Genomic DNA, 25,894 nt, shown 5'->3' with positions numbered 1-25,894 from the left:
TTAGCCAGGCTGCACAGGCTCCTAGTGGGGCTTGGTTGGAGTAGGTGGAGCCGTAGCTTGATTGCCTCAGTACCCATGTTACTGCATGGTGGTAGGAACTGGGACACATCATGCTGTGGGGCTGGATGCCCTGGGCCCTGGTGTCAGTGGCACCTCTGCAGTAACTGGACATCACTTCGGTTTCATGGGAGCTGAGGGCACCTCCTTGCCCTGGTGAAGAGCCGGGTGCCAAAGGCTGTGTGCTGCTGCACCTCACAGGCTGCTCCCCACTGGGGACCAGTACCAGTGAGGCAGCTGTGCCTTCCAGGCTGCCAGAGCCCAGTGCTGCAGCTGCTCCATGCAGATGTTGGGCTCAGGGATGGGGGCCCTGCTCCAGCCTGGCTCTGATGCTGCCAGCTGTCTGCCAGGAGCCTATGGCACTGCCACACTGCCTCAGGACACGCAGCTCTCGGGAGCGTCTGCTCTCCTGCCCGCTCCTGCTGTCAGGAGCAGAGTGTGCCCAGGAGTGAAGAGGAAACCGCTGGTACTGATCTCAGGCCGTTCAGATTGAAGGCAAGTCAATCCTCCGACGTCCATGGCTTTTCCAAGTCTGCACTCTTCATCCCTGTAAAGGCAGCATTGCCAGATCTGCACCAAGCAACACCACGGAGTCAAAACACTCCTGTCCTCCGCAATAACCTGGAAAATGGGGGTCTGCTAAATAGGCAGCCATAAAAAATCCCTTAGTTTTAGCATGGCTCGGCTGGCCAATAATATTAAAAATGTTCTGTTCACAAGCTGGAATTTATGCTGTGTGTTATGCACTGAAACAGTCACCCTAGAGCAGACAAAACAGCAACATTTCAACCACGTTCTAGTTTTACTGCTCAATTTATGGCATCTTCATCTGTGGAAAATGGTGTTGATGTGTCTCAACTGCGATTCTGAAACTGCCAGGTGATTGGATTCAAACAGCTAGAGACTGTAACTAGCGAGGCCATAATCAGATACCCCTCATTTTCTGTCTAGAAACATAATTGCCCTGTTTTATACTTTTAAGAGGATGAGATGCTGAAACATTTATGGAATGGAAATTGAAATTTTAGTAAGGAAATGCTCTCAGTATAGCAGTGCTTGGATGGTGCTTTGATTTGGTCAAGCTCAAAGCCAACTGGGGATAGTGGGGCTGATTGGGTAGACTTGGTAGCTGTGGATGTTCCCACGTAAGTGTGTGGGTGTGTCCGAATGAGCATGTGTGGTGTATAGGAAAGGAAAGGGCTCTCCGATCTTCCTGTTGGGTCACACAGTTCATACACAAGGACTTTGCCACACTGATTTTGAGAAGCTCGATCCTGGAAGTGCTGCAGCTCTGGAGCAAACACCCCCATTGTGAGAGAGGAGCCTGCAGCGGGGGTGGCAGATGAGCCATCATCTGCTTGCACTTTGCTACCCCGAGGCAGTTGGTGCTTGTAGCACTTCTCAGTGCAGTTCACTGTGGGAAAGAGAACATCATCTTCCAGCAGCATGGTGGGGACAAATGTAATCATCTTCAGAATGGTGCTTGGAAACATTATGGGAAGTTTGGGGTTGGGTTGGGTTTTTTGGTCTTGTGATAGGGGGCACTAGGCTTGAAGCACAAGGATGTGCCTCCACGTCCTATGTAGAATCAAAGCATCAAGTTCAGAGTCCAGAGAGATGAGGAGGAGCTGCCAGCTGGGGAGAGGAACACTCACAGCACCCTTGAGGGGTGGGAGCCAAAGCTCAGAGAAATATTAGCTGCCTTTTTTATGGGCTCTTGCTAAGCTGTTGGCAGCGGTGGCAATGGTGGCTTTCATGGCCTGGCCTTAAGGCTGCTCTTGAGAATGCAGCACCTGGTGAAGTCAGTCACTGCTAAACCTGGTGGGGAGCTTCTGGAAAAGCAGTGCTTTGATAGAAGCACTCTCCATCAAAGGTGAGTTTTTGAAGGGGAGGATGTGCTGGTGTGTCAGGAGGAGGGACCTGGCGCATGAAGAGCTATTCTGCTGAGGCGCCATCGAAGAGAAGGAGCTCTTTGGTTTCTAAAGAAATTAAATCTTGAATGTTGGTAAACCGAGGTCAGAAGCAAACACTTTCCTTTTAATCCCTTGTGACCACTTGAGGAGAGTGTTTCTGAAATGAAAGAGGACGGTGAACTGCAGCCATGTTGGGCCTGTCTTGAATGGAAACAGTCCTGTTCTGGGAAGATGTGAATTCTCCCACTGCAGCGACTGATCTGTCCCCTGCTGTCCTCAGTGGCAGTCAGGTTAAATGGGAGCTCCTGGCAATTAGATTCACTTGCCTTTCCATTTTAGTTGGTGGTGGTCTCGATGTGTGTGTTGCTGGTCTTGGAGGAAGAGTCACCGTGGGCACAGGTTTTAGAACAAATGAATATGTAGAAACCCTTTTCTTGACCTTGCACCGAGAAGTGTCCCTATAAGGACTCTGTTGTCACCCCTTCTTTCACTGAGCAAATTCGGTCACAATCTTAACACTTTTTCCTTAGGTTGATCCAATGGAGAACTGGTTTATCTTTGTTCACTCCTAATTACAGGGGGATAATTATCAATAATTAGGGGTTCAAACTGAAACAGGGGAAGTTCAGGTTAGGGTGCTGAGGCGCTGGCACAGGGTGCCCAGAGAAGCTGTGGCTGCCCCATCCCTGGCAGTGCTCAAGGCCAGGTTGGACACAGGGGCTTGGAGCAAGCTGCTCCAGTGGAAGGGGTCCCTGCCCATGGCAGGGGTTGGGACTGGATGATCTGAAGGTCTTTTCCAACCCAAACCACTCTGTGATTTTAATCTGTAACTCACTGATGGCCAGTGCAGTTAAGCCACCATCCTGCTCTGGGGGCTGTAACTGATGCACTCACATGAGGTTCTTGGGTGACTGTTGATACAAAGCATAAACCCTTTCTGCTGCTGCTGGTACCAGAAGCCTGATGCCCAAGTGCTGTTGGTTCGGTCAGAGCCCTCATGCCACCAGAATGGCTCCACGTTGCACCATGCAGGGGGATGGTTCTTGCTGGGTTTTCACATGGCTTCATACTCAGCTTTGGGAGGATTCTTCCTTGTCTGAGTCCAGTGCAGCTGCCCTGGGAGTGGGAGTGCAGGGGAGGGAAAGGCTCTTCCAGCTCTGCCAGCAGAAGCAACAGGCGCTGGCCAAGCAAACGGGAGCAATTTAGTACTGTGGCAACAGGGAAACACTGTGCTCCTAAAGGTTGCTAACCCGGGCTCCCGTGCTGAGGAGTGAGTTTATCCTTGCTGAAAACATGGGCGAGAGGGGTGTGCTGTTCCTCGGAGCAGCAGCCTCTGTGCAGCTGAGCGAGTCTGTCTTGGGCTTGTGTAGGGCTGGAAAATAGGTCAAAGACATTTCCTTCTGGAGCAGTCTGCTCTGGGGGTCACATCCTGCCTGCCGTGGGGTTGGAGTGTTTGGGTGCTGGCCTTCCCTGGCAAATGAAAGGTCCTGCTTGGGACAAATTGTTCTGTTATTTGGGAACAGGAGAAGGGTTTGTATCCGCCTTTTCCTGGAGACTGGCACTGGGCACACAGCGCTCCTGTGCCCTGAGCCCCCAGTGTCCTGCCTGGTTCTCTGCTGCTCCTCATCCTTCGCTCTGGGCTCCTTCCTTCCCACTCCAAGCCTTTGTTGCAAGACAGATTGCTCAGATCTCTCAGTTTCGTTAATGCAAGACCCGATCGCATCCGAGTGTTCAGGATCTAGTAATGGAAGTGGACTCTGCTGCCCTTTCTGGAACGATCCTGAGCTGAGTGAAGCTGAGGGTACGGGGTACTCAGGACTTGCCTTTTGGGTAGGTTGTGATTGCCGACAGCAGCCTTACTGTTTGCAGGCTGTGCGCAGAGCAGTGCCCACAGGAGCCAGGAGCCAGGGGAAGCATCTCCTGTCACCTGCTGCATCCGAGCTTCCTGCACGCCCGCAGGCACAGGGAGCGATGCTTTGTTCCAGCTGACTGCGGCGCTTGGGTTCACACACAGGCGTCACCCAGTTTGTTGTTGTAACAGGAGAGATTTGACCGTGATTAGCTGTGATAATGAAGGGTTTAATGAGAGCAATTAATTAAATCATTCCACCATCTCAGCCTCCAGCATTACACCGTGCACACAAGGAAGGAAAACAACAGGTAGCAAAACATGAGGCAAAAAATCCACAAACACGGCAAGGAACAGCAAGGTTCAAACTGCAGGAGATACAGACACAGATCTCTATATATTTAAGTACTGTACTAAAACTCTGTGTTTGCTCCTTTGCTTATGCTCACAGTAAACTGACAGTCCTATTTTATTTCAAGGACAAGGATGTTTAAACTCTTTTTGTAGCTGTCCTCTAAAGCTGTGCAATGAAACCCAATGCCTTTTACTTATTTCCCTAGATACTCTAATCCCTCCCTGCTTTACCAGTATCTTTGAGCTGTTCTTCCCTCTGTATCCACAGCAACATGAATCCCTGCTGGAATTAGTTGCTTCTAAAATGCAGGTGCGCTTGGTTTATGTTGCTTTCGTTGGGGCTTTTAACTTGACTTTCCCACCAGACAGGAACCTCTGCTTTTACCCTACTTCGTATTAGGCATCAATTTATGTACTAGACGCTCAGAAGAGGTTCACTCTCCTACAGGCACCACCTGTTTCTCAGAGACTTTGGTGGTTTTCTGTTATCAAGAGATTTTAGGCAGCAAGAAGGCATCAAATGCCTTAATAAACAAACAAGCCATCCTTTTGTTAGCCTAGAAGTGACACTGCTTCATGGAGGGATGGGGTGGATGGCACAGTGTGGCCATGTGTGTACAGCCACTGCTCAAACCCTTCCGAGCCATTACCTCCCTGTGCCGGTGCCTGAACAACCTTGGCTGAGCACCCCCAGGTTACCTGTTGTCTTCAGCCTTGGAGTTTAATGCCTGTATGCATGTGCGTGTATATATGGATATGTATGTGCATATATGTATGTATGTGTATATGTACATATGGGTGCCATGGTTTAGTGCGAGGTGTCTCTGCCCATGGCAGGGGGTTGGAACTGGATGATCTTAAGGTCCTTTCCAACCCTGACTGTTCTATGGTTCTGTGATTCTAAGTGCCTGACTGAAGAGGAGCTCCCCAAGACCCATCAGTGAGTGCTTGAGCCCAGAACCCACCCCGTGTGCTGGGTGCACCCCCAGAGCGTGAGCACAGCTCAGGGAGGGGATCCTGCCCCTCTGCTGTGCTCTGGGGAGACCCCCCCTGCAGCCCTGGTCCAGCTCTGGGGCAGCAGCACAAGAGGGACCTGGAGCTGTTGGAGCGAGGCCAGAGGAGGCCATGGAGATGCTGCGAGGGCTGGAGCAGCTCTGCTCTGGAGCCAGGCTGAGAGAGCTGGGCTGGGGCAGCCTGGAGAAGAGAAGGCTCCTGAAGGGGAGACCTGAGAGCAGCTCCAGTGCCTAAAGGGGCTGCAGGAAAGCTGGAGAGGGGCTTGGGACAAGGGCCTGTAGGGACAGGCCAAGGGGAATGGCTTGAACCTGCCCGAGGGGAGACTGAGCTGAGCTCTTAGGCAGAAGCTCTTCCCTGTGAGGGTGCTGAGGCGCTGGCACAGGGTGCCCAGAGAAGCTGTGGCTGCCCCATCCCTGGCAGTGCTCAAGGCCAGGTTGGACACAGGGGCTTGGAGCAAGCTGCTCCAGTGGAAGGGGTCCCTGCCCGTGGCAGGGGTTGGAGCTGGAGGAGCTTGAAGGTCCCTTCAACCCAAACCTTTCTATATTGAAACACGGACTGTGTGGTACCATCTCTACAGCTCTGCCTTTTCAGGGCTAGTTTCAGTATATTTAACTTCTGGTATTGTCTCACCCAACCAGTTTTCTGGGATAAAAGCTGACTGGGATGGAAGTTAGATAGGTTGCAGTCAATAGGATTTACTGGTTTCAGCTATCCCCATGACCAATACACATTTTACAGAATTACTGGAAAATCATTCAGGAATGGTTGGAGACATCTCATTAAGGAAAGCAGATCTGCTGTCTTGGTACATCAGTATCCTTACTGTGGATATAGAATCATAGGTTCTGTGATTATATATATATATATATTTATATATATTTAAACCCCTAAGTTTAGGATTGCCAACTACAATTTTGGGATCAAGCTTTTGTAATACTCAACAGTGGTGGGTTTCACTTGTTTTCTTTAAAGATTCTGATAATCTTCACATACTCCAGCCTGTGTTTTTAACAATGAAGCTTCACTCATTTCAGCCATTTAACAGAGTTTGATTCTTAGCTGAAGAAGACTTTTACCCCTCTGAAAACATGGCCATTATGTGCATGGAGCTGCGCTTGTGGGCCCAGAGGGCAGCGTGCCAGCTCCTGGAGCACAGGCAGTGCTGGGTACCTGCCTCTGGGCTCTGCAGCTCTGCCCCCAGCATCACTCGCCTTTTTGGCAGCTCTAATCCCATTTTCTTTGTGCCCTGATTTTCCTCACTGTAAAATGGGAATGGAAGATCTGACCTGTTTCATCCCAGTCTTCTACGGAGATGCTAATCAACAGATTGATGCCTACAGGATTAATGAATGGGAAGCATTGGATCATGGCGGCCAATGGGAATGCCGTGGGAGCACTGAGGTAGAAGTAAATCATTAGTTAGTAAATCACAGTGAGGGAAAGGTCTGAAGTGAAGCCTCACGCTCAGTGGGGAAGAACTGAACAAATGCCAGATGACTGTGGAAATGCTGCATGGCTGTGTATGGACTAACTAGAGGTGGAGCATCTGCAGAAGAAAATAGGATGGGACCAGATCAGTGAAGTGCATCCTAATGCACTCATGAAAGAGAGACATATTCATGTTGCCTAGGATCCTCATTCTGCTGCTTCATCCTGAATATTGTTAATGGAATTTGAAAGTCATGTTGCTGTAGCACCTGGACTTGGAGCCTGAGGCCATGCAGCATGTGATGTGCAAAGGTCATTTCAGTTCTCAGCTGAAAAGGAACCCAATGTTCCTGAAGTCCTTTCCAACCCAGGTTGTCCTGATTCTCTGATTCACTGCTGTGGGGACAGGCAGGATGGGAGTGTCCAGCATGTTTGTGTACTGCTGTAGTTCTTTTCCTCTTAATGACATGTAAATCCACGGCCAAGCAGCCATCCTGTTGAGGTGTATGAAGTTGTAGCTCAGTAAGCACCAGCTGGCAGCGCTGCATTGGTGCGGGTGGCGTTCTGTGGATCGGGATAACGGGTTTCCATCAGGACCAGTTTGTATCCCTCAGCCAGCATAATGTGGCCATCAATGGAGAGCAGATTCTGTTTACACCCACCTCTGCAGAGTGACCTTAATTTAAATGAGAATCAGGCCCATAATCTGTATAAATATATGCACTCTGTTACATGAAGGTTATTTATCACATTGCACTTGGCCTGGGTATGCATGGAGATTTACCATAGATAATCCATAATCCAGAATTAAACTATTAATATGCATTTTGAGAGGGACAGCCATAACCTTGAAATTCCTTGGTTTAAGTATGACCTTTAACTTTGTTTGAATATATTTTTTAAAAGTATGAATAACAAATTAACATTGGTTGATAAAAAACATTCTGATTCCTTTGTACCATTTGCATCAATCCACACTCAACTTACAGAAAGCCTTGAAGATTAGAAGGCTTAATCACTCATAATATTTATTTGGTTTGAAATGTCAGATCACATTTAGTTCAACATGCTGTCAGCCTGGTTCTCCACCACACTCTGCCCTTAATGAAACTAGAAAGTAGTCTGGTACCCAAAGATGCATGCCTCTTAGCAAAAGGACAAAACACTTTGTGCCTGCTCCATGTAAAGGAATTGCTTTCTGTATCCTCCTGAATATGGAGCTAGAAGCTATGTTGTCCCTCTGATGTGCCCTCCGAACTGCAGCAGGCCTGGCACAGGAAGCAGACCAGTTCCCACTTGTCAGGAACTGGCTTTCCTTTCCCGCTGCTAGCAGAGGTGTTGGGGCAGACTCAGTGATCCCATGGGTAAGTCCTGCCATAAGGAACAGCTTGTTAGTTACATGGGAAATACCTGTCAGGGTTAGGACAGACTGTGCTGGGTGCTGGCCGTGCAGTGTGTGACCACGCACTGACGTGCACTTGGGGGATGCTCTTACCAGCCAGGGCCTGGCACGCTTGCCCTGCTTCAACCGTGGTGTTTTGGTTTCCTTCCACAGGCCGCATGTGCAGTTCAACAACCTGACCTTGATTTCAACTCACGGCCTTCCAGGAGAAGACCCACCAGGCTCCAGACATAGAGCATTTTTAATTAACAGGTTTGATTTCAGATCTAAACACTGCCATAGCTTCAAAGGAAAACATGACACTTCGTAATGCTCTGTGAGCTTGTCCTAAAGTTTAGATAGATACAGAGACAGACAGCCTCAAAACAATCCGGGCTGTCTGTACAACATGCATTCACCTGTGAAATGAGGTGAGTAGAATGACTGCTAGAGCAGTAACTTCAGGACAGCAGTCCATTGTATTACACCAGGACACTGGTCTCAGCTTCCCCAGACTTCTTAGGGTGTTCAGATCTCCGGGTTAAAGAAAAATGACAAAAGATGTATACTTGCTTTTAGAACATTACATTTTCATGTGTTTTGTTCCAAGCAATGCTGACCAAACAGACAAGAATTAGGGTTAGCAGTGTGACCGGTGGTGTGGTGAGATGCTGTCACCAGGGGGGACTTTGCTGAGTATACAGGGGAAGTTTAGGATTCTTGCTGTTGATAAGTCAGTCCTGCTGCTTGAGAGCCATTTGTGTGCCTGTCAATGGGCTGTGTGTCCCCCCCCCCAGCTCAGGTGCTGTCCTGCACGCTCCTGGGCTGGCAGAGCCACAGCCCTGGTGCTCAGGAGCTGCAGGGGAGGTTGTGACACAGGATAGTGATGCCTGTGACTGAGAGCGGGTGTTCCACAAGCTCCCTCAGTGGCCAAGAAGTAAAATATCTTGTGTTCAGTAGGATAAAATCTGAGCTCAGTAACACCCACACTACAGAATCCCCACTTAAATTTAGTACATTGGGTCTGATGGTTGTATTCTGTACTTTGGAATAGTGTCTGGGAATCCTCGCTGTAGAAAGGAACATGATTGTCCGGGACACTGGGGAGGATAGAATCCAAGTGAATTCGCTATTTTACACAGCTGGGGAATGAGCTTTGTACAAGTCATTTAGATCTGCAGTGTGACTCTTTGGAACCTGCTCATTGGTTTCTACCAAATCTTTCACTAAGTAAGCAGCAACGCACTAAAGGGGCAGCTTTTGAAATGTCAAAACAGCTCTCTGTCTGCTTGCTGCACTTTACAAATGAGCTCTCTCCAAAGACACGAGGGTGGCGTGATGGGGACCTGTTTAAAACCACCTTACCTCGTTTGGAATTCTGCCCTATCAAGGAAGTTTTATACATAGTTACCTGAACTGATTTTTTTCTTGCAGAAAGGGATGTGTTTAACTGGTAAATGCAGGGCCTGTATGCTCACGTAAACACATGTGCTCTTTCTCCTACATATACTGTAGGAAAGAGTTGCAATAACAGAGCATCCTTCCTGATGGAAACTTGGGCTTTATCTCTGCCTCACCAGAATTAGCTGGTAAAATTTGAAAGCAGATTAAGAGTGAAAATTGAACTCTGCAGGGTGTGAGGTTTTGAAAGCATCCCTGTGATTTTGGAGTGCCAGTCTCCTGGGAGCTGCGCTCCTCAATTATAAAGGTGCTTTTGAAACCCCTCAGCCGTCCTTGATGTCTGCTTTAGTTATAGATGTGTGCCTGATTACAATTCAGATTGTCAGTGGTTTTCTTCCCTTACTTACTGCCTCTGCTATTTGCGAGTACGGAGGATGCTGAGAGCCTCAGAAAGCCCAGGCCTTCTGCCCTAGAATTCTTCAGGCCCCGAAGCAGCTTTGTCTGTGGCATCCTGTGTGATAGTGCTGGAGCTCAGTAACCACAGTTAATGCACAGCACTCAGCTCTTTCAGAACGTGTGCTGCTGCTCATAGCTAAGAGCAGCTGCCAGGGCTGGGACTCTCCAGCAGCAGCACTGCAGGCTCTGGTGCAATATACAGCATCAGGTGCTTCACCACAAGCCCAGTCCCCTTCTGTTTAATCACAGGCCAGGTAGTCCTGTGGAAGAAAAGGAAATGTTTTTCATCACTGGGTATCAATGGAAAGTGAAGTTCTTGAGCCTCTAGATGGCCGTGAGCTTTGTGTGGTAGATGGAGTGTTTCTTCTGCAGTGACTTCAGATCACAGACTGGACAAAGTGCAGGGTCTCTTCAGTGGCCATCCTCACAGAGGCCTGAAGTGCTGGCAGGGGTGAGACCCAGCTTCCTTTCACACAAGGTGTGCAAATTCCATCTTCTTGCCATGTCTCTCTGATCTCATAAACCAGGCGTCTGTGGGACACCAGCCATTCATCTTTTTGGCTTGCTTCAAACCTATTGCATTCTTTTTTGCTAGATCCCACAGATTCATCCCTTTGCAAAGGTAGAAACGGGTTTGGTCTTAGCATTGCTCTTCAGTCCTACTGCAAGAACCCGATTGAACAGCATTCTGCCTGGTTTAAGTTCTGTGTATCAGAAGGCACTGAGTTGCAGAATGGCCAGCAGCAGTCTGTATGAAAATGCAGGGCTATTGCAAGACTCCATGGTCTTCACGAGTCACAACAGACCTGGTTGAAGTGTCCTGGTTTAAGCCCAGCCGTCTTTACAGTTACTGGCTAAAGTTACTGGCTGGGCTTAAAGCACAACATGAAGATGATGTGATTTCTCTGCTCCTCCATGTGCTTTATAATGGTGTGTCTGTAGTACCTCTTATGGGAGTGTTTTACCTTCAGGAGTCATTGTCTTCCCAAAAGTCTATTAAAAGAGGATAGTACAAATGCAGAAATAAATAAGCATCCTGGTATTTGCTGGCTGGGGAAGGGGGGGCATGCTCTGAGTCAGGACAGACCTTTGGGAATAATAGTAATTTTCATTGCTGAGGTATTGAAAGAGGGTTTGTGCCATTCAGATTTTGCTTCAGAATTGGCTTTTTAAGTAGCAGCATCTCTGGTACATCCATCACCCCCAGGAGTATGTGTGATAGTTTACACTGAAAGCAGGCTGAAACACTGCTGAAATCTGAGAGCTGCAAACGTGGGTCCTTATGTGAGGCTTGGGAAATCCACGAGTGGTTTCAGGTTCCGCAGTGGCCTGGTGCTGACACTGACTTAACAGCAGCAGAGCTGAGCTCAAAACCTGCACACCCGAAAGATCAGGTTCCTGTCGAGGTTTCTTATTCAGACAACTCTCAGCCTGTGAAACCTTCAGGAGTCCTGGAAACCCCAACTGTCCCATGGATGGAGCAGGGCTCTGCTGTTAGAACAAACCCTCCTCTGGTTCCTTGCTTCACACTGAAGAGAATTGCTTTGAAATTATAAAAGTTCCTTCCCCATTTCATTAAGAATAATAAATTGTTCAGCTGCAAATCAGTGCAGGTTGGTATTTTCACATCTGCACTGCCTGTGTCTCTCATTTCCTGTCCAGTTCTGTGCTCTTTTGGATAGCCTATGGCAGAGTTCCTCCTTCTGCTCCGTTACTGTCCAGCTCATCCAGCATACGAGCTCAGTTGCATCTTAGAGACTTCTGACTGCTTGGGGCAGGGGGTCAGATCAGAATGTTTCCAGGATTGCATTTTGGAACAGTCCAGCTGGGAAGGGGTCACCAAGAGAAGATTGGAGCTCTCTGCCTCTCCTCCCAGCTCTGAGGGCTGCTCTCCTGGCTTCTAGGATAGCTGCAAAGTTTCCATGCTAATACTTCAGAACACGGATGTTAAAATGCCACCAGGGCCTCTGGAGCGTAGGTCTCTTCCTTGGAGGAGCCTGCAAAGAACAAGCAGGCAAAGCATGTAGTTGTGACTTTGTTTTCACATGTTGTGGTTGTAGGGCCCAGTGCTGGGAGGGGCTGTGTGGGTTTAGCAGAGAGCAGTCAGTGTGTATCTGTGTTCCATATGGACTGATCTGTCTCATGCCTGCTGTCAGCTCATGTCACTCGCAGAGTGTCTCCTTTCACAGCCACTGCTTCAGTGATGAAGACCATGCAAAGATGTCACTTCGTTCCTGGGTTAACATCGTGGTTGGTAAAATGACCAGCATCAACCGCGCTGCCAAGTACGTGGTGGTTTCCAAGGAGCAGGTGGTGCCGTATGACTACCTTGTGCTGTGTGCTGGACAGCAGTACCAGGTGAGGTGTGTGTGTCCGCAGTAGTGTTTCTGTGCTGAGCAGAGCAGTGGTGCCACAGCCCATGGGTGCAGCAGGCTGTGCTGTTCCAGTGTGGCTGCACAAGGGGAAATGTGGCTTTCCAAAGTTTCCTACTGGCAATGTCACTGCTCAGCATCAGGTACTAAGCAAAGCTGCCAGTGTTTTTGCCACCATGACACTGAACCGGCCCACTTGACGCATGGTCCCAGTCCTCACAAGGAGACTTGCCTCCAGATGGTCCAGCACCTTTTGATCACCCATTTGATCACCACCGTTTTGGTGATGGAAAGAATTCCTTATCAGATTAGTTACTCATCTCACCCCATGACCATGCCAGGGCACACACACTGTGCTGTGTGTTATTGTAGCACACAGCCAAGTTTCCAGTGGCATCGAAACAGATCCTTGGTTTCATGTGAAATGTGGAATCAAGCTCATCTCCTGTCCTCAACTTGGAAGGAACCCAGCCTGGGATGTCCTTCTTGTGTACCATCCCCTGGCCTTCAAGCTAGATAGCCAAATGGCCATCTTTTGTGTAGCCCTGTTGCCTGCAGTGGTTTTGCCTGAGTGATTGGCTGTGGCATGAACCAGGTGATCAGGAGATGACACTGAGCATGTGTCTACAGGTCTTTGCAGTGCTGGGCACCAGAAGTCACAAACATGAATGTCTTCAGCCCTGCAGTGAAAGCTTGGCCTGCAACAGGGCTGGGGAGCAAGGAAACCCTGGGTTCTCGGTAATGGCTTTGCAGAGTAGAGCCACTTTAAGCAGCAATCCACATTTGCTGTCCAGAGACAACCAAAAGCTGAGGTGTGATCTGAATGACTTTAAGTGCTGGAGGTAACCCTGACTTGCAGAATAAGTTATGGGAAGTAACTACACTGGAGAAAGGAAGCAGGGCAAGACTTGGGGTTTATCTGCTTTCAAGAAAACCTAATGTCATCTATTCTTACTTTTAAACTCTAAAAAAAATATAGGAATTACTTTTATCATCTGGTTTCTGTTGTATTACACATTGCTCTAGTCCATCCTTTTTCTGAGTTGTCCCTTATGTGGTACACAGTCAAATTAATCCCTAATATTATTCATTATGATTACTTGTTGGGTCTTTTGATGTCATGCCTGGTTTTATATGACCAGATAGTATTTCAGTTGATCCAAGGGGCAGTGAGAACACTGTTCAGGACTTTAATTACTGGTGCTGTGAAAGTCATAGATAAGACTCCCTTTTTTGCCCTATATAATTGCGATTGATTTTGTTACTGTAAAGTATCATTATACAAATAACACCTCACTGCTTCTGGCATTTCAACCATCAAGCAGGCTTGGTCCCTTTCTCTGGGACAAAACCTCTCCTATTTTAGGAAGTTGATTTTTGCTGCTGGGGGATGGAGGCAGTTGTGCTGCACAGGCTTTCTGAGTGTCATTTAAAGGTATATGTTACCCTGATAACTACAGAGATGCTTCAGCCGGATAGTTAGATGTTTCTGCTGTTTGCTGTGAAGTCCTTTCACTTCTTTTATAGAATCATAGAATAGTTAGGGTTGGAAAGGACCTTAAGATCATCCAGTTCCAACCCCACTGCCATGGGCAGGGACACCTCACACTAAACCATGGCACCCAAGGCTCTGTCCAACCTGGCCTTGAACACTGCCAGGGATGGAGCATTCACAACCTCCCTGGGCAACCCATTCCAGTGCCTCAGCACCCTCACAGGAAAGAATTTCCTCCTTATATCCAATCTAAACTTCCCCTGTTTAAGTTTTAACCCGTTACCCCTTGTCCTGTCACTACAGTCCCTAATGAAGAGTCCCTCCCCAGCATCCCTATAGGCCCCCTTCAGATAGTGGAAGCTGCTCTGAGGTCTCCACGGAGCTTCTCTTCTCCAGGCTGAACAGCCCCAGCTTTCTCAGCCTGGCTCCATACGGGAGCTGCTCCAGTCCCCTGATCATCCTCGTGGCCTCCTCTGCACTTGTTCCAACAGTTCCATGTCCTTTTTATGTTGAGGACACCAGAAGTGCACACAATGCTCCAGGGGAGGTCTCACGAGAGCAGAGCAGAGGGGCAGGATCACCTCCTTCGACCTGCTGGTCACTCCTTTTGATGCAGCCCAGGATATGGTTGCTCTCTCGGCTCAAGCGCACACTGAAGCTGGCTCATGTTGTGCCGGCAGGACCCTTTGAAGAGGTCACTGCCATCCCAGAGGCAGTGTGGGGTGTGCACACACGGGTACCTGCGTGTGTGTGCTCAGGCTCGCACAAAGCTGCGCTCTCTGTGGGCACTGGTGGGTGTGCTCCTGGTGAGTGTTAATGGGGGGAGTATGTGCGAGGACAGCAGCCCTGGGGCTGTGTGCTTGGTACTGACAATGTTCCATAGCACTTCTCCGAGATACACGCCATGTATTCACTCACTGGCTCGTTTCCTCCAGGTCCCGTCTCCCACTGGAGCAGATATCCGTAAGCTCCCAACTAACAGAGAAGTCCTGGGTGAGTGGCCACAAAGGTACACTGGGAAGGTCCCTTCCAACCATTTTACTCTCAATGACAGCCAGGACTGCGCAAAGGCAGCGCGGTGGCTGAGGGAGCACATGGTCAACGCAGAAGGTGAGTGAGTGCCTGCATTGACACCCACGCCCCCAGAGCAGTGCTGGCTGGGCTCTTTGTTTCCTTAACTCCACGCTGCAATTGGTGCTTGGTTAATTCTAACAAAGCCTTTCATCTGCTGAGCTTTGTTTTCCAGATGAATTTACCATTTGTTGTCGTTTTTCATACCCACATGTGTAGCTCGGAAGGAAAAGCTCGAGATAAATTAATTAGCTATGATTATTATATAAACCAGAATGAGTCCCAAATGCAAATCTGCCTGGAGTCATTAATTAGCCAATTAAATAATAATTTAATTAGTGGCTGTGTTTTTCTATATAGCAGAATATCTGGATTTCAGGCATAACACAAAGAAATCAGCTCTAAATTAGTAAGTGGGTTCTTTGTATTGGGTTACATCCATTACAGGCTTTCACACAGAACCCTTTTTAACCCTTAAAATCACACATCTGTGCAGATGTCCACCACTGCTGCCCTTCCTCAGCCTGTCCCCAGCTCCGTATGTTCATTAGTTCAGGCACTGAATACGTGTGCTGTGGAAATACCTGGAATCATCCAGGCTTCTGAGCTGAGCTTCAACTACAGAAGAGAGTTGTTCGGGTAACGTTGGTTCCGTGTGCTGGATCTGGGGAAGGATGGAGTTCAGAGCGGAAAGCTGGCCTCGTGGAAGGCTCCTGCTGAGTGCAACAAGGGCAGTTTCCTAAGGGTGTAGGTCACCTGGCTCGTTCATGGAGAACATGGTGGTTCCTTGGTGTGGGCTACCAGGTTCATGTTTGGCTTGGCAGACCTTGAGGCAGGTTCTCAAGACACTGGAAGTTTCTCCAAGTCTTGTAATGATCCAAACAGGAGACAGCAAACATGGCAGTGCTTCCCCTCACACTTTCCTCCAGCAGGGTCCTGGCCTCAGGCAGGCAAATGGGGCCTGTGCAGCAGTGCCAGTGACCCCAGCCCTGCCCACAGTGCTTCACCTCATGTCCTGCCAACAGGCACGGATGTGCTTGCATAGACAGATCAGGTTGTTGGGCTTCCCTCTTTGCTGCTCCTACTCTTTCTTGTAAATCCCTGTGTGCCCACTCCTGGAATGTGCTGCAGTATCCCTGTGCAGGAACACGGTGGAAGCAGCTCCTGGGGATTGCTTTCAGGCTGTGCAGCACCTCTGCTGCTGGGGGCAAATGCACCTTTGGTTTATTAATACCTAATTAAAATTAATCATAATGCAGAGGAGGCCACGGAGCTGCTGCGAGGGCTGGAGCAGCTCTGCTCTGGAGCCAGGCTGAGAGAGCTGGGCTGAGGCAGCCTGGAGAAGAGAAGGCTCCTGAAGGGGAGACCTGAGAGCAGCTCCAGTGCCTAAAGGGGCTGCAGGAAAGCTGGAGAGGGGCTTGGGACAAGGGCCTGTAGGGACAGGCCAAGGGGAATGGCTTGAACCTGCCCGAGGGGAGACTGAGCTGAGCTCTTAGGCAGAAGCTCTTCCCTGTGAGGGTGCTGAGGCGCTGGCACAGGGTGCCCAGAGAAGCTGTGGCTGCCCCATCCCTGGCAGTGCTCAAGGCCAGGTTGGACACAGGGGCTTGGAGCAAGCTGCTCCAGTGGAAGGGGTCCCTGCCCGTGGCAGGGGTTGGGGCTGGAGGAGCTTTAAGGTCCCTTCAGCACAAACCAGGCTGGGGTTCTGGGATAATTTCATTATTGCTGCTGAGTTGTGTTGTGGTGCACAGCTGCAGATCTTCATTAGGTACCATCCTGTCTTCAGTTACAAGGTATATCCACAACTTCCGAGGAGTCCGATCTGGAGGGAACTTTTGGAGACATGCTCTGTGGGAGGTGTGACCCCTCTGTCCTCATGCTGCCTGTGGCTCTGGTTCCCCTTTGTTGCTCTTCCCAGTTTGTGTTCTCTGCCACTGCAGATATAAGCCATAAGAGTGCCCAGCTGGAGAAGTCCTCCTCCACCAATCTCCATTTCTGTTCTTCCTCACCCTGCTTCTTTTTCCAGCTCTATTTCTTACGAATGTTGTTCTTTGCAGCTTGGTCATGGCTGCGTCCAAGATCCCTGCTCTTTCTGAAAATGAGTCCACTTCTCAGCCCCTGCCCTCTTCTAAAGACAGTAATAGGTGACAGGCTCATGGAGGTGCAGAGGCAGAGCTCCTGTGGAGCCCAGCAATTGATGTGGACGTCCATCAGCTCCCTGCGGGCTGTGCTGCCGCTGCAGTGCGCTGGCCAAAGGTGGATGTTTGCCTTGACTTTTCGCCTTGAAATCCCCCAGATGAAGAGTTGGAGCTGGGTTTTCACTGAGCACCAGGTTCTGCTGCCTGCTGGATGGGTGGAACTGGTGGGGCTGGTTTGGGGGCTGTGAGTAGGGCAGGATCAGCCCATACATGGCACATGGTGGTGGCAGTGGTGTGTGCGCACTGTGGTGGAGCCACGGGCTCCCAAGGGATGGTGAGACCAAGGGGGGCTCAGTGAGCCATGTCTGCCACCGCCAGCTCCTCCTCCAGCTGCTGGGGTCCCCAGTGCCAGGCTGGAAGCCTCTGTCCCAGATGGAATGGTGCCAGCTCCGGAAGGGCCTTTCCCTGATGAAACCCAGGAGCCTAATGCACGGAGCTGCCATAGCTGTCACTGTGACTAACTGGAATCCAGCCCCTGTCAGCGCTGCGCTTTCCATGGAAATAAAAAGTAGGATGCAAGGAAAGTAAGGAACAAAACTGCTCTAATGGCCCCAAATGGAGCAATTATTTGTTCTCTTTACCTACAGATAGTTACTGCCTTATTAAAAGTGTGTTTGTGGGAATACTCTCGCATTAACATTCCAGGGCATGAATCACCGACCAGAGCCACTGATGCTGCAGATAAAACTGGTTCTCTCCTGTAGCTTTTGCAAACTGAAGAGATTCGGGTCATGCTGGGGTCAGGGAAATCTTGAGCTTCCACTTGTGGAGGATGAATGAGCCGCCCTGCACAGCGCTGGCAGTCTAGCAATAAATGGTACAACTACTCTAACCAGATTTATTTATGGCTGCTTTTTCCCATGGAAGGTTATTGGGTTTACTCACAGATAGATACATTTTCATGCAGTTAAACAATCAAAGCATGCTGAGGAACTGCTGTCTGTCCACTGAACATAATTTCAGTCTGTAATGAATATCTGTAGTTCCTACACTACTAGCTCTGTAATCTAAAAAGCCACTAATATTGTAATAAGCAGAAACCATAAACTGCTGATTTACAGGGGGTCAGTAAAGGAGCAATGGTTCCCTTCAGCTAATGTAGCTCTACTTGCTATTACCATATAAACCAGAATGTTCATTTTCCTTGGGAAATGCCGGGCTGCAATCCGATGTGATACCCAAAATGCCAACATGGAACTGAGCGTGTGCCAGGCAGTAACTGAGCTGCCCCTCACGGAGGCTGCTTTTGCCCAGTGGCAGAGGCACCTCAGGTGCCCAGGCCTGATGCTTGGAGCCAGAACCAACCTCTGCTAGGCTCTGCCTCTGGAGAGACCTTTAATTCCCCTCTCCCAGCCATTGCATCCTCTTTGTCTGCTCATGGTTTTCACCCCTTGCTGGTTGGGAATGTGTAACTGATGGGGGGCTGTCAGCTCCGCGTTCTTACTGCACTGTTCGCACATCAGATTACTGAATAGGAATGTACCAAAGTTTGAATTTCACCACTAGTCCTGCTTGTCCACTTCTTGCATCACACCCTGCTGCAGCAGTGGGAAAAAAGGGTTCATCTGATGTCTTCCTTCTCTCCTGGTGCTCTCCTGAGGACAGTGCTGCCCGCAGACAGGCTTCCTGGCAGGCATGCCACAGGAAGGGCTCTTTGGGCTTGGGAAGTCAGAGTAGCAATGTAGACATTGAATGGAATTCCCATTATCATGTATCATACGTGCTCTGTGTTGCTTTTATGGAAGTAGTAATATCTCTTCTTTATGATTTCGGGTTAATACATTTGCAGGTAAAGTCGTTCTGTCCCTCTGGGCACTGGTGTGAACGCTTCCTGTCATTCCTGAGCATGTCCGTCCATGGGGCAGCTCTTTCCTCTGGCACTTAGGAAGAGGTGGATTTATTTGGCAGCTACAAGAAGCCAGAAGGATATGGACAAATAAAATAACCTTGTAGGCAGTCAAAGGACAATAACAGAACATCTGTAAACAACCTTTATGAATACTGTTGGTTGCTGGAGCTCTCTTTATGCTGTGTTTAGTATTGCCCCATGTCTCATGCAGTAAAACATGGTCCCAGTGAAAGCAGGTTAGCCTGTAAAGTAATAAAATGTAGTTTATAGGGGATGCTAGCACTTGGAGTGAGCATAAATGCCAGTGCTGAGACAAACACACAAGCCAGTGGCATGAGGCACGCTTACCTGCTCGTCACTGCTGGCTGCAGTGCCTTGCAGGGAAACACATGCTGCCAAAAGTCATGCTCAGGCGAGTCCTGAGGAGTGTCCCCTCTCTGTCCCGTTCTGGCTGCAGTCACTGCTCTGCAGTCACTGCTCTGCTGCAGGAAACTGCTGCTGCTGTTGGCAAAACGCCGTTGCTGAAACAACTTCTACAGTTCTACACTGATTTTCCTTTAGAACATTCACGGAACCCCAGCCTGGTTTGGGTTGAAGGGACCTTAAAGCTCCTCCAGCTCCAACCCCTGCCACGGGCAGGGACCCCTTCCACTGGAGCAGCTTGCTCCAAGCCCTGTGTCCAACCTGGCCTTGAGCACTGCCAGGGATGGGGCAGCCACAGCTTCTCTGGGCACCCTGTGCCAGCGCCTCAGCACCCTCACAGGGAAGAGCTTCTGCCTAAGAGCTCAGCTCAGTCTCCCCTTGGGCAGGTTCAAGCCATTCCCCTTGGCCTGTCCCTACATCCCTTGTCCCAAGCCCCTCTCCAGGTTTCCTGCAGCCCCTTTAGGCACTGGAGCTGCTCTCAGGTCTCCCCTTCAGGAGCCTTCTCTTCTCCAGGCTGCCCCAGCCCAGCTCTCTCAGCCTGGCTCCAGAGCAGAGCTGCTCCAGCCCTCGCAGCATCTCCATGGCCTCCTCTGGCCTCGCTCCAACAGCTCCAGGTCCCTCTTGTGCTGCTGCCCCAGAGCTGGATCAGGGCTGCAGGGGGGTATCCCCAGAGCACAGCAGAGGGGCAGGATCCCCTCCCTGAGCTGCTGCTCACGCTCTGGGGGTGTACCCAGCACATGGAGGGGTTCTGGGCTCAAGCACTCACTGAAGCCGGGTCACGGGGAGCTTCCATCACCCAACACCCCAAGTCCTCCTCAGGCTGCTCCATCCATCCTCCACCCAGCCTGTACTCACTCCCTGTTTTCATACTCACTGGTCAGAAGCATCCCTCAGGTTTGTTTCTAAACTTGGTCTTCGCACAGTTTGTGGGGGTTTTCTGCATGAAGTGTTTCATTTGCTCCGCTCATCCACCCAGCCTCTCCATAAGGCATTTGAATGAGCAAAACTGAGGAGGGAGCAGAGAACAAAATGAAAACCCTGGGTTTTTTCCTCCCTAGAGGATTTCCAATCAAAATAATTTCAAATCAGAGGGGCTGAGTGCATCTCATACTTGTATGTGAAGTACTTGCCTACTTTGTGGGATGTTTTGTACAGATTCTTCACTAAATTATCTTGCCTACTGTTGCTAGGTAACGCTGTTTGCCTCATAGCATCAGAGGAGTGAGAGGGTCACGGGGAGCAATTCTGTGGTATTATCATCCCAGTTACACTAATAAGGTTTTCATTGTACATCTTAGAAATTGTTCCCCTTTTTCTCTTCCCTCAGGGAACGTCATTGTCTATGGGAACACAATTGACATTTACACCACAGTAGAAGCCCTCTTGTCCCTGGGGATCGCTGGCTCCCGCATCCACCTGGTGCAGCCTCCGCTCAGCTCCAACGTGACGTGCCTCAACAACAACGAGCTCGAAGGCGCCGTGGGGCAGGCACTGGTGGAGGCCGGCGTGGCGGTGCACTGGGACAGTGTCCTGGCACAGTGGGGCACAGGCAGTGACCCAGACCTCATCACCTCTGCTTCCTTCACCACCAGCACAAAACCCTTGCAGCTCCAGTGCTCGGTAAGTGTGGGCTTCCACTGCACTTCATCAGTCTGGCTTTAAGGCAAAGGCCATCAAAGGTAGCCAGTCCCTCCCTGGTTTAGCTGTTTCCTCGTTGTCTGGAGCAGATTGAGCACTCGTTAGTCTAAAGGGTTGGCTTTGAAAAATCCAAGCAAAGCCATGGCTGTACCCTGCCTGATGTACTGAAGTCACCTGACTCAAAAGCAGTTGTTCACTGATGAGTGACAAATACTCTTAATTCATTTTCTAAACAATTCCAGAAATCCTTTTATCATTTAAATTTGCAGTTCCTCCTGCCTATAGTTCTGTGCATTTGATTAAGTCACAATAGAAGCCAAAAAGGGTAGAGGCCTACTGTTTAATGCAATCAAAATGTATTTTAAAAACACATCTTTCTCCCCCTACATCCCTGACTATGGGTGTGCTCATCTATGGGGTCAGTGCCTTATCTAACCAAATTAAGGTGCACACTCTGGTGTGGCCCCTCTTCGGGATTTGGGGCTTTCCTGATGGGCAGAGTCGTTCTGGTTTTCACCACTGGGGTAACCCCCGTGCTTGTGACAGAGCCACATCAACCCCGCGCCTGCCGGGAGCCACCCGGCCCCTCCGCACGCCCGGCTCCCCTGCAGGGCTCCCCTCGCTGGAAGCTCTCAGTCCCCGGCCTTTACCCGTCCTGTTTTAACACATGGGTAGTGAAGCCCTTCCTGCTGGAGCGAAGACCTCGCAAAGCCCTTTGCTGGCAGTCTCCTGACTTTGGTCTCCGTATCAGCAGGGACGTTCCTCACTCTCTCCTCATACGTAGCTGTTCAGTGTCCCTCCTCTTTCCCTAAAATCCCCCTCCAGAGAGATCCCCATGCGGTTCTTGTTCTTGCGAGTGAATATCCACGACCACCTCCCACCAGCCCATCTCTTTGCCCACCGCCTTTGGGCCAGGCCTCGAGAGCAGCCTCCACCGGGAGCGGGCTGTGCTCGAGCCTTCAGTGCTCTCAGCCAGCATCATCTCTTGACTGGCAGCCCGGGGGAGCTTGATCTGTAGAGTCCTGCAGGGTGGAACAGCGGGAGAAAATCCCTGCCTGCCTGCCCCCTGCCCCTCTGCCTGCTTCCCTGCCTGCCCCCTGCCCCTCCCCCCCCTGCCCCTCTGCCTGCTTCCCTGCCTGCCCCCTGCCCCTGTGCCTCCCTGCCTGCCTCCCTCCCTGCCTGCCCCCTGCCCCTCTGCCTGCTTCCCTGCCTGCCCCCTGCCCCTCTGCCTCCCTCCCTGCCTGCTTCCCTTCCTGCCTCCCTGCCTGTCCCCTGCCTCCCTGCCCGCCCCCTGCCCCTCTGCCTCCCTCCCTCCCTCCCTGCCTGCCCCCCCCGCCTCCCTCCCTGCCCCTTGCCTCCCTGCCTGCGTCCCTGCCTGCTTCTCTGCCTGCCCCCTGCCCCTCTGCCTCCCTTCCTGCCTCCCTCCCTGCCTGCCCCTGCCCCTCTGCCTCCCTCCCTGCCTGCTTCCCTTCCTGCTTCCCTGCCTGCCCCCTGCCCCTGTGCCTCCCTTCCTGCCTCCCTCCCTGCCCCCTGCCTCCCTGCCTGCCTCCGCACTGACAGATGGCTCCCAGCCTGGAGCCCGCTGCCGTCCCCTCCCCTCGGTGACACGGCTGCTGTCAGCAGCGCTGGGGCTGGGTGGTCCTCGTGCCCGCGCGGGCAGAGCTTCCCAGCTTCGGGATGCTGTGGATGGGGGCAATGCCCTGACCTGTGCCTACTGCCTACAGAAAGCCCAGCGGCTCCGGCTCCTCTGCTGCCTGCCTCTGCCGTACCAGCGTTGCTGACATGCCCAGGCCTCTTCTCCCTCCTCTCCTCTGCTTTTTCTTCTGGTCGTGAGCATCTGGCACTTGCCCTTAGTCCACAGGGACGCTGTTTGGTGGGGTAATCAGGTAATGCCTTCACCCAGGTCACAGCCGCCTCCTGCCTGAGGCTGGCGCTGAGGGAAGAACGTGTTACTGGTGCTGGTTTGCCCTCATACAGTGTCTCGGGCTGGTCAGGGTGAAGGCAGCGAGGTGACCTGTGCTTCTCCAAGTACTGTTTCACCCTTTCCCCAGCCTGTACAGTGATATTTCTTGATGCTGGGGAGCAACAGTCAGCTTCTGTTGTGTAACGATTTTAAAAGCTGAGGGCACTGATGACAGGGAGAGCGCCTTGTAAAGGCTCTGAAGCTGCACAAACTGTGTTGCACCAGTGAGATGGTCAGTCTTCATCCGCACCCCTGGCAGACCACGGTCTTGTTCAGAACATCTCTCAACCTCGTCACTCTTAACTACTTTCACCCCTCAATGTCCAGCGTGCTCTCTTGTTTTACCCTGGGTTTGGGACACTTGTTCTGCCAGCTTTCTGTTTGGCCTTTGGAAGAGGCAACTGCAGAGATGCTGCTCCCAGTTGTATCTTCTCCCGCTTCTGCTGTTTGCGGTGCTCAGATGGGGGTGAGGGCCTAGGGCAGGGGCTGTTGTGTGTGTGCCCCTGGCTCCAAGCTGCAGTGACCCAGCCTCCCTTCCCTGCTGCTCATTTCTCGTGTTTCAGAGCTGAGCACCTCCAGGTGATGCAGGGTTTACCTTCCGCAGCACTTCTGTCCCCGGGGACCGCACGTTTGGCTCCAGGTTCCAGACGTTCCTTTCGGCAGCACAGACAACCGGATAAAGCACATACCCGGGCAGGGATCAGATGTGCGTGGCCCTGGCGCTGCTCCCTGGTGCCTGTGCGGCGCAGACCGAAGGCTGTGCCCGGGGTGAGAGCGGCTCCTCAGGCTCCCCTGGCCTGGCAGCGCGGGTGCCGGTGCCTCTGTTCCATGCAGCGGCCCCGCCGGCCCCGCAGCGCTGCCGCTCAGCTCCGTCCCGGGCCATGGGGCTGGGCGGCTTCCCCGTGCCCCAGAGGAGGCGCTGTGCGGGTCCGCGGGAAGACAAAGGGAGGGAACCATCAGCGCTTTCCTCTCTGAGACCTCGAGGAGGAGTTGGAGGATTTAGGGTGATTTTCTTTCAATGACTTTGAAATCTTCCTGTGGGGAAGATGAGCTCTTGGCGTCAGTAGATGCTGGTCCTGAGATAAACCCCTACCGCAGGGCCACAGAAGTCACATCTCTGTTTAGACCCACAAAACAAAGCACAGTGAATGGGTATCTGCTCATCCCCAGGCTCAGTAAGTGAGCGCCAGATGTACCAAGGACTTTCCAGACAGACACAGCCTTCCCTGGGCTGGTGCAGGTGATGTCCAGGGATCTGGTGTCCATCTGGACCCATGCCCTGTCTCCAGGAGTGGCCCAGCAGTCCCAGGCACCAAGGGAACAACAGACCAGTATTTGCTTTGCCTCCCAGAGGAAGTGTTAGCCAGACCTGGAGCAGTTAGAGATGTCTTTCAGTCCTGACAAAGTCTGGGTAGGCTTTCCAAAATCGACATCGCTATCAAGGATACCAGATGCGAATGCTTTCCTTTTCATGTGGATACTCAGTCCTTTCGTACCTCTCTTAAATCCCTTGGCCTCCACAGCTTCCACTGAAGTTCTGCTGCTGTGGTCTGAGTGGGCATGACATTACCCCCGAATGATTTTAATCTCCTCTCTCCCATTTCACTGAAGGTCCCTGTGCTGGGTGCCAGGGTGATGTGGTTTGTTGGCAAAGAGTCAGGCACAACAGTTGAAAGCAGGTTTAGAAGATGCAGTTAAGATGCAGAGTACATTGTACCTTCTCATTTCTTAGCTTTTCGGTTTGGCTTTTCTTTGAAAGAAGAGGAAAAGCTTCAAAAGAAAAGGTTCAAGTCTGTTCCATAAGCTCACACTAACACAGATCTGCAGAACCACTCAGGCTGTTCCACACAGTTACTATTAGTTTTTAAAAGGAAGCTCCTCTGATAACCAGATGAGTCCAGTTCAGTAATTCTCCTCCTCACTACTGTTGGGTTAATTTGAGCAGCTGTAACTCCTGCGTCAGAAGGACTTTTCTGTGTCTATAAAAATCATGCTTTGTTTTATGTCCTTGTTTTTTAAGATACATAATGTTCAGCGTGAAAAGCAGGTTTTGATTTATGAAAAGAGCCAGTAACTGATGTGTAATAACCTCCACTTATTTACATCTCTTTTCCAGGCATTTTTTAGCTTTGCCTACAGGACGGTGGATTATGAAACCTTTAAGGCAATTAATGACGCTTGCCTGGTTTTTGATGGGAGACTTGTGATCGATACTAAATTCTGTACTAATGATGTGAGCATCAGGGCTGCAGGTCCCTTAACAAAGTACTCCAGGAGATATTATGTAGATGAGTGGACACACAGCAATTTCAGTTCAAAAGAGATTGGCTTTGAGCTCGCTGCATCAATGCTGAGTCTCCTGGATCTAACCCCTCAGCCCTCTTCTGTGGCACCAGAAGGCACAGACAGACTCATCCCCACATACAAAGGGTGCAAAATTAAAGGTATGTCCAACTGGATTCTCTCATCCTTTCGTACCCTTCCTGGTGTTGGAGCTAACCAGGGTAGCTCCACCTCACCCAAGCTGTCATCTCATGGCAGTGAAGCTCTCAGTGTTCCGTATCTAGTCAGTGGAGAGAGGTGAGTTGCAGTAAGAGCTTACACTGCTGTAGTAGTTTTGCTCCTAACGAGCCAAGCTGTGCTTTCACTTACATTGCAGTGAACATGGAGTGTTTCCAGTGAAAGCCAGTCTCTTCATTCCAAGTTCAAGATCAATAAAACTACAATCAGAACTTTCCAGTGTGTGGCTGCTGCACCAGTATGTGTAAGAGCACCCAGGAATGTATAACACAAATTCCACCAAAACAAAATAAGTTCCTGGTTCTATTTTTAGAGTCATTTAGTAAAGAGACAAACAAAAAGAGATGATGGAGAGCAAACAAACACTTTATTTTGTTCTTTGCTTGTGATTTAATTAATCTCCTATTTCCCTCCTGGCAGGGGGTGTTCTTCCTGGAGGCTATCACTACTTGCATATTGCCAAACCAGGGATCCCCATCCGCCTGGACTTGGAACTTGCCCTGTGTGACCATGTA

General features: G+C 50.6%; 1 protein-coding gene across 5 annotated transcripts in view; it reads left to right on the top strand.

Moving 5' to 3' along the window:
- Positions 1–25,894, top strand: part of CFAP61 (cilia and flagella associated protein 61) — a 107,714-nt gene that overhangs the window by 60,663 nt on the left and 21,157 nt on the right. For 4 of the 5 annotated variants that reach the window (XM_061356925.1, XM_061356924.1, XM_061356927.1 and 1 more), the window contains 6 exons: positions 8,171–8,269; positions 12,043–12,211; positions 14,656–14,830; positions 20,586–20,878; positions 24,976–25,303; positions 25,800–25,891. In XM_061356925.1, the coding sequence (XP_061212909.1) occupies positions 8,171–8,269; positions 12,043–12,211; positions 14,656–14,830; positions 20,586–20,878; positions 24,976–25,303; positions 25,800–25,891 (1,156 nt within the window). The remainder of the gene's footprint in view (positions 1–8,170; positions 8,270–12,042; positions 12,212–14,655; positions 14,831–20,585; positions 20,879–24,975; positions 25,304–25,799; positions 25,892–25,894) is intronic. The other variant, XM_061356926.1, reaches the window with a different exon arrangement.

Source organism: Neopsephotus bourkii, unplaced genomic scaffold (assembly GCF_033783945.1).
Source record: "Neopsephotus bourkii isolate Nb327-2 ecotype Australia unplaced genomic scaffold, CSIRO-AGI_Nbou_v1 NB_873, whole genome shotgun sequence".
In the NCBI taxonomy this organism is placed as follows: Eukaryota; Metazoa; Chordata; class Aves; order Psittaciformes; family Psittacidae; genus Neopsephotus; species Neopsephotus bourkii.
This window is presented reverse-complemented; position numbering and strand designations above follow the sequence as displayed.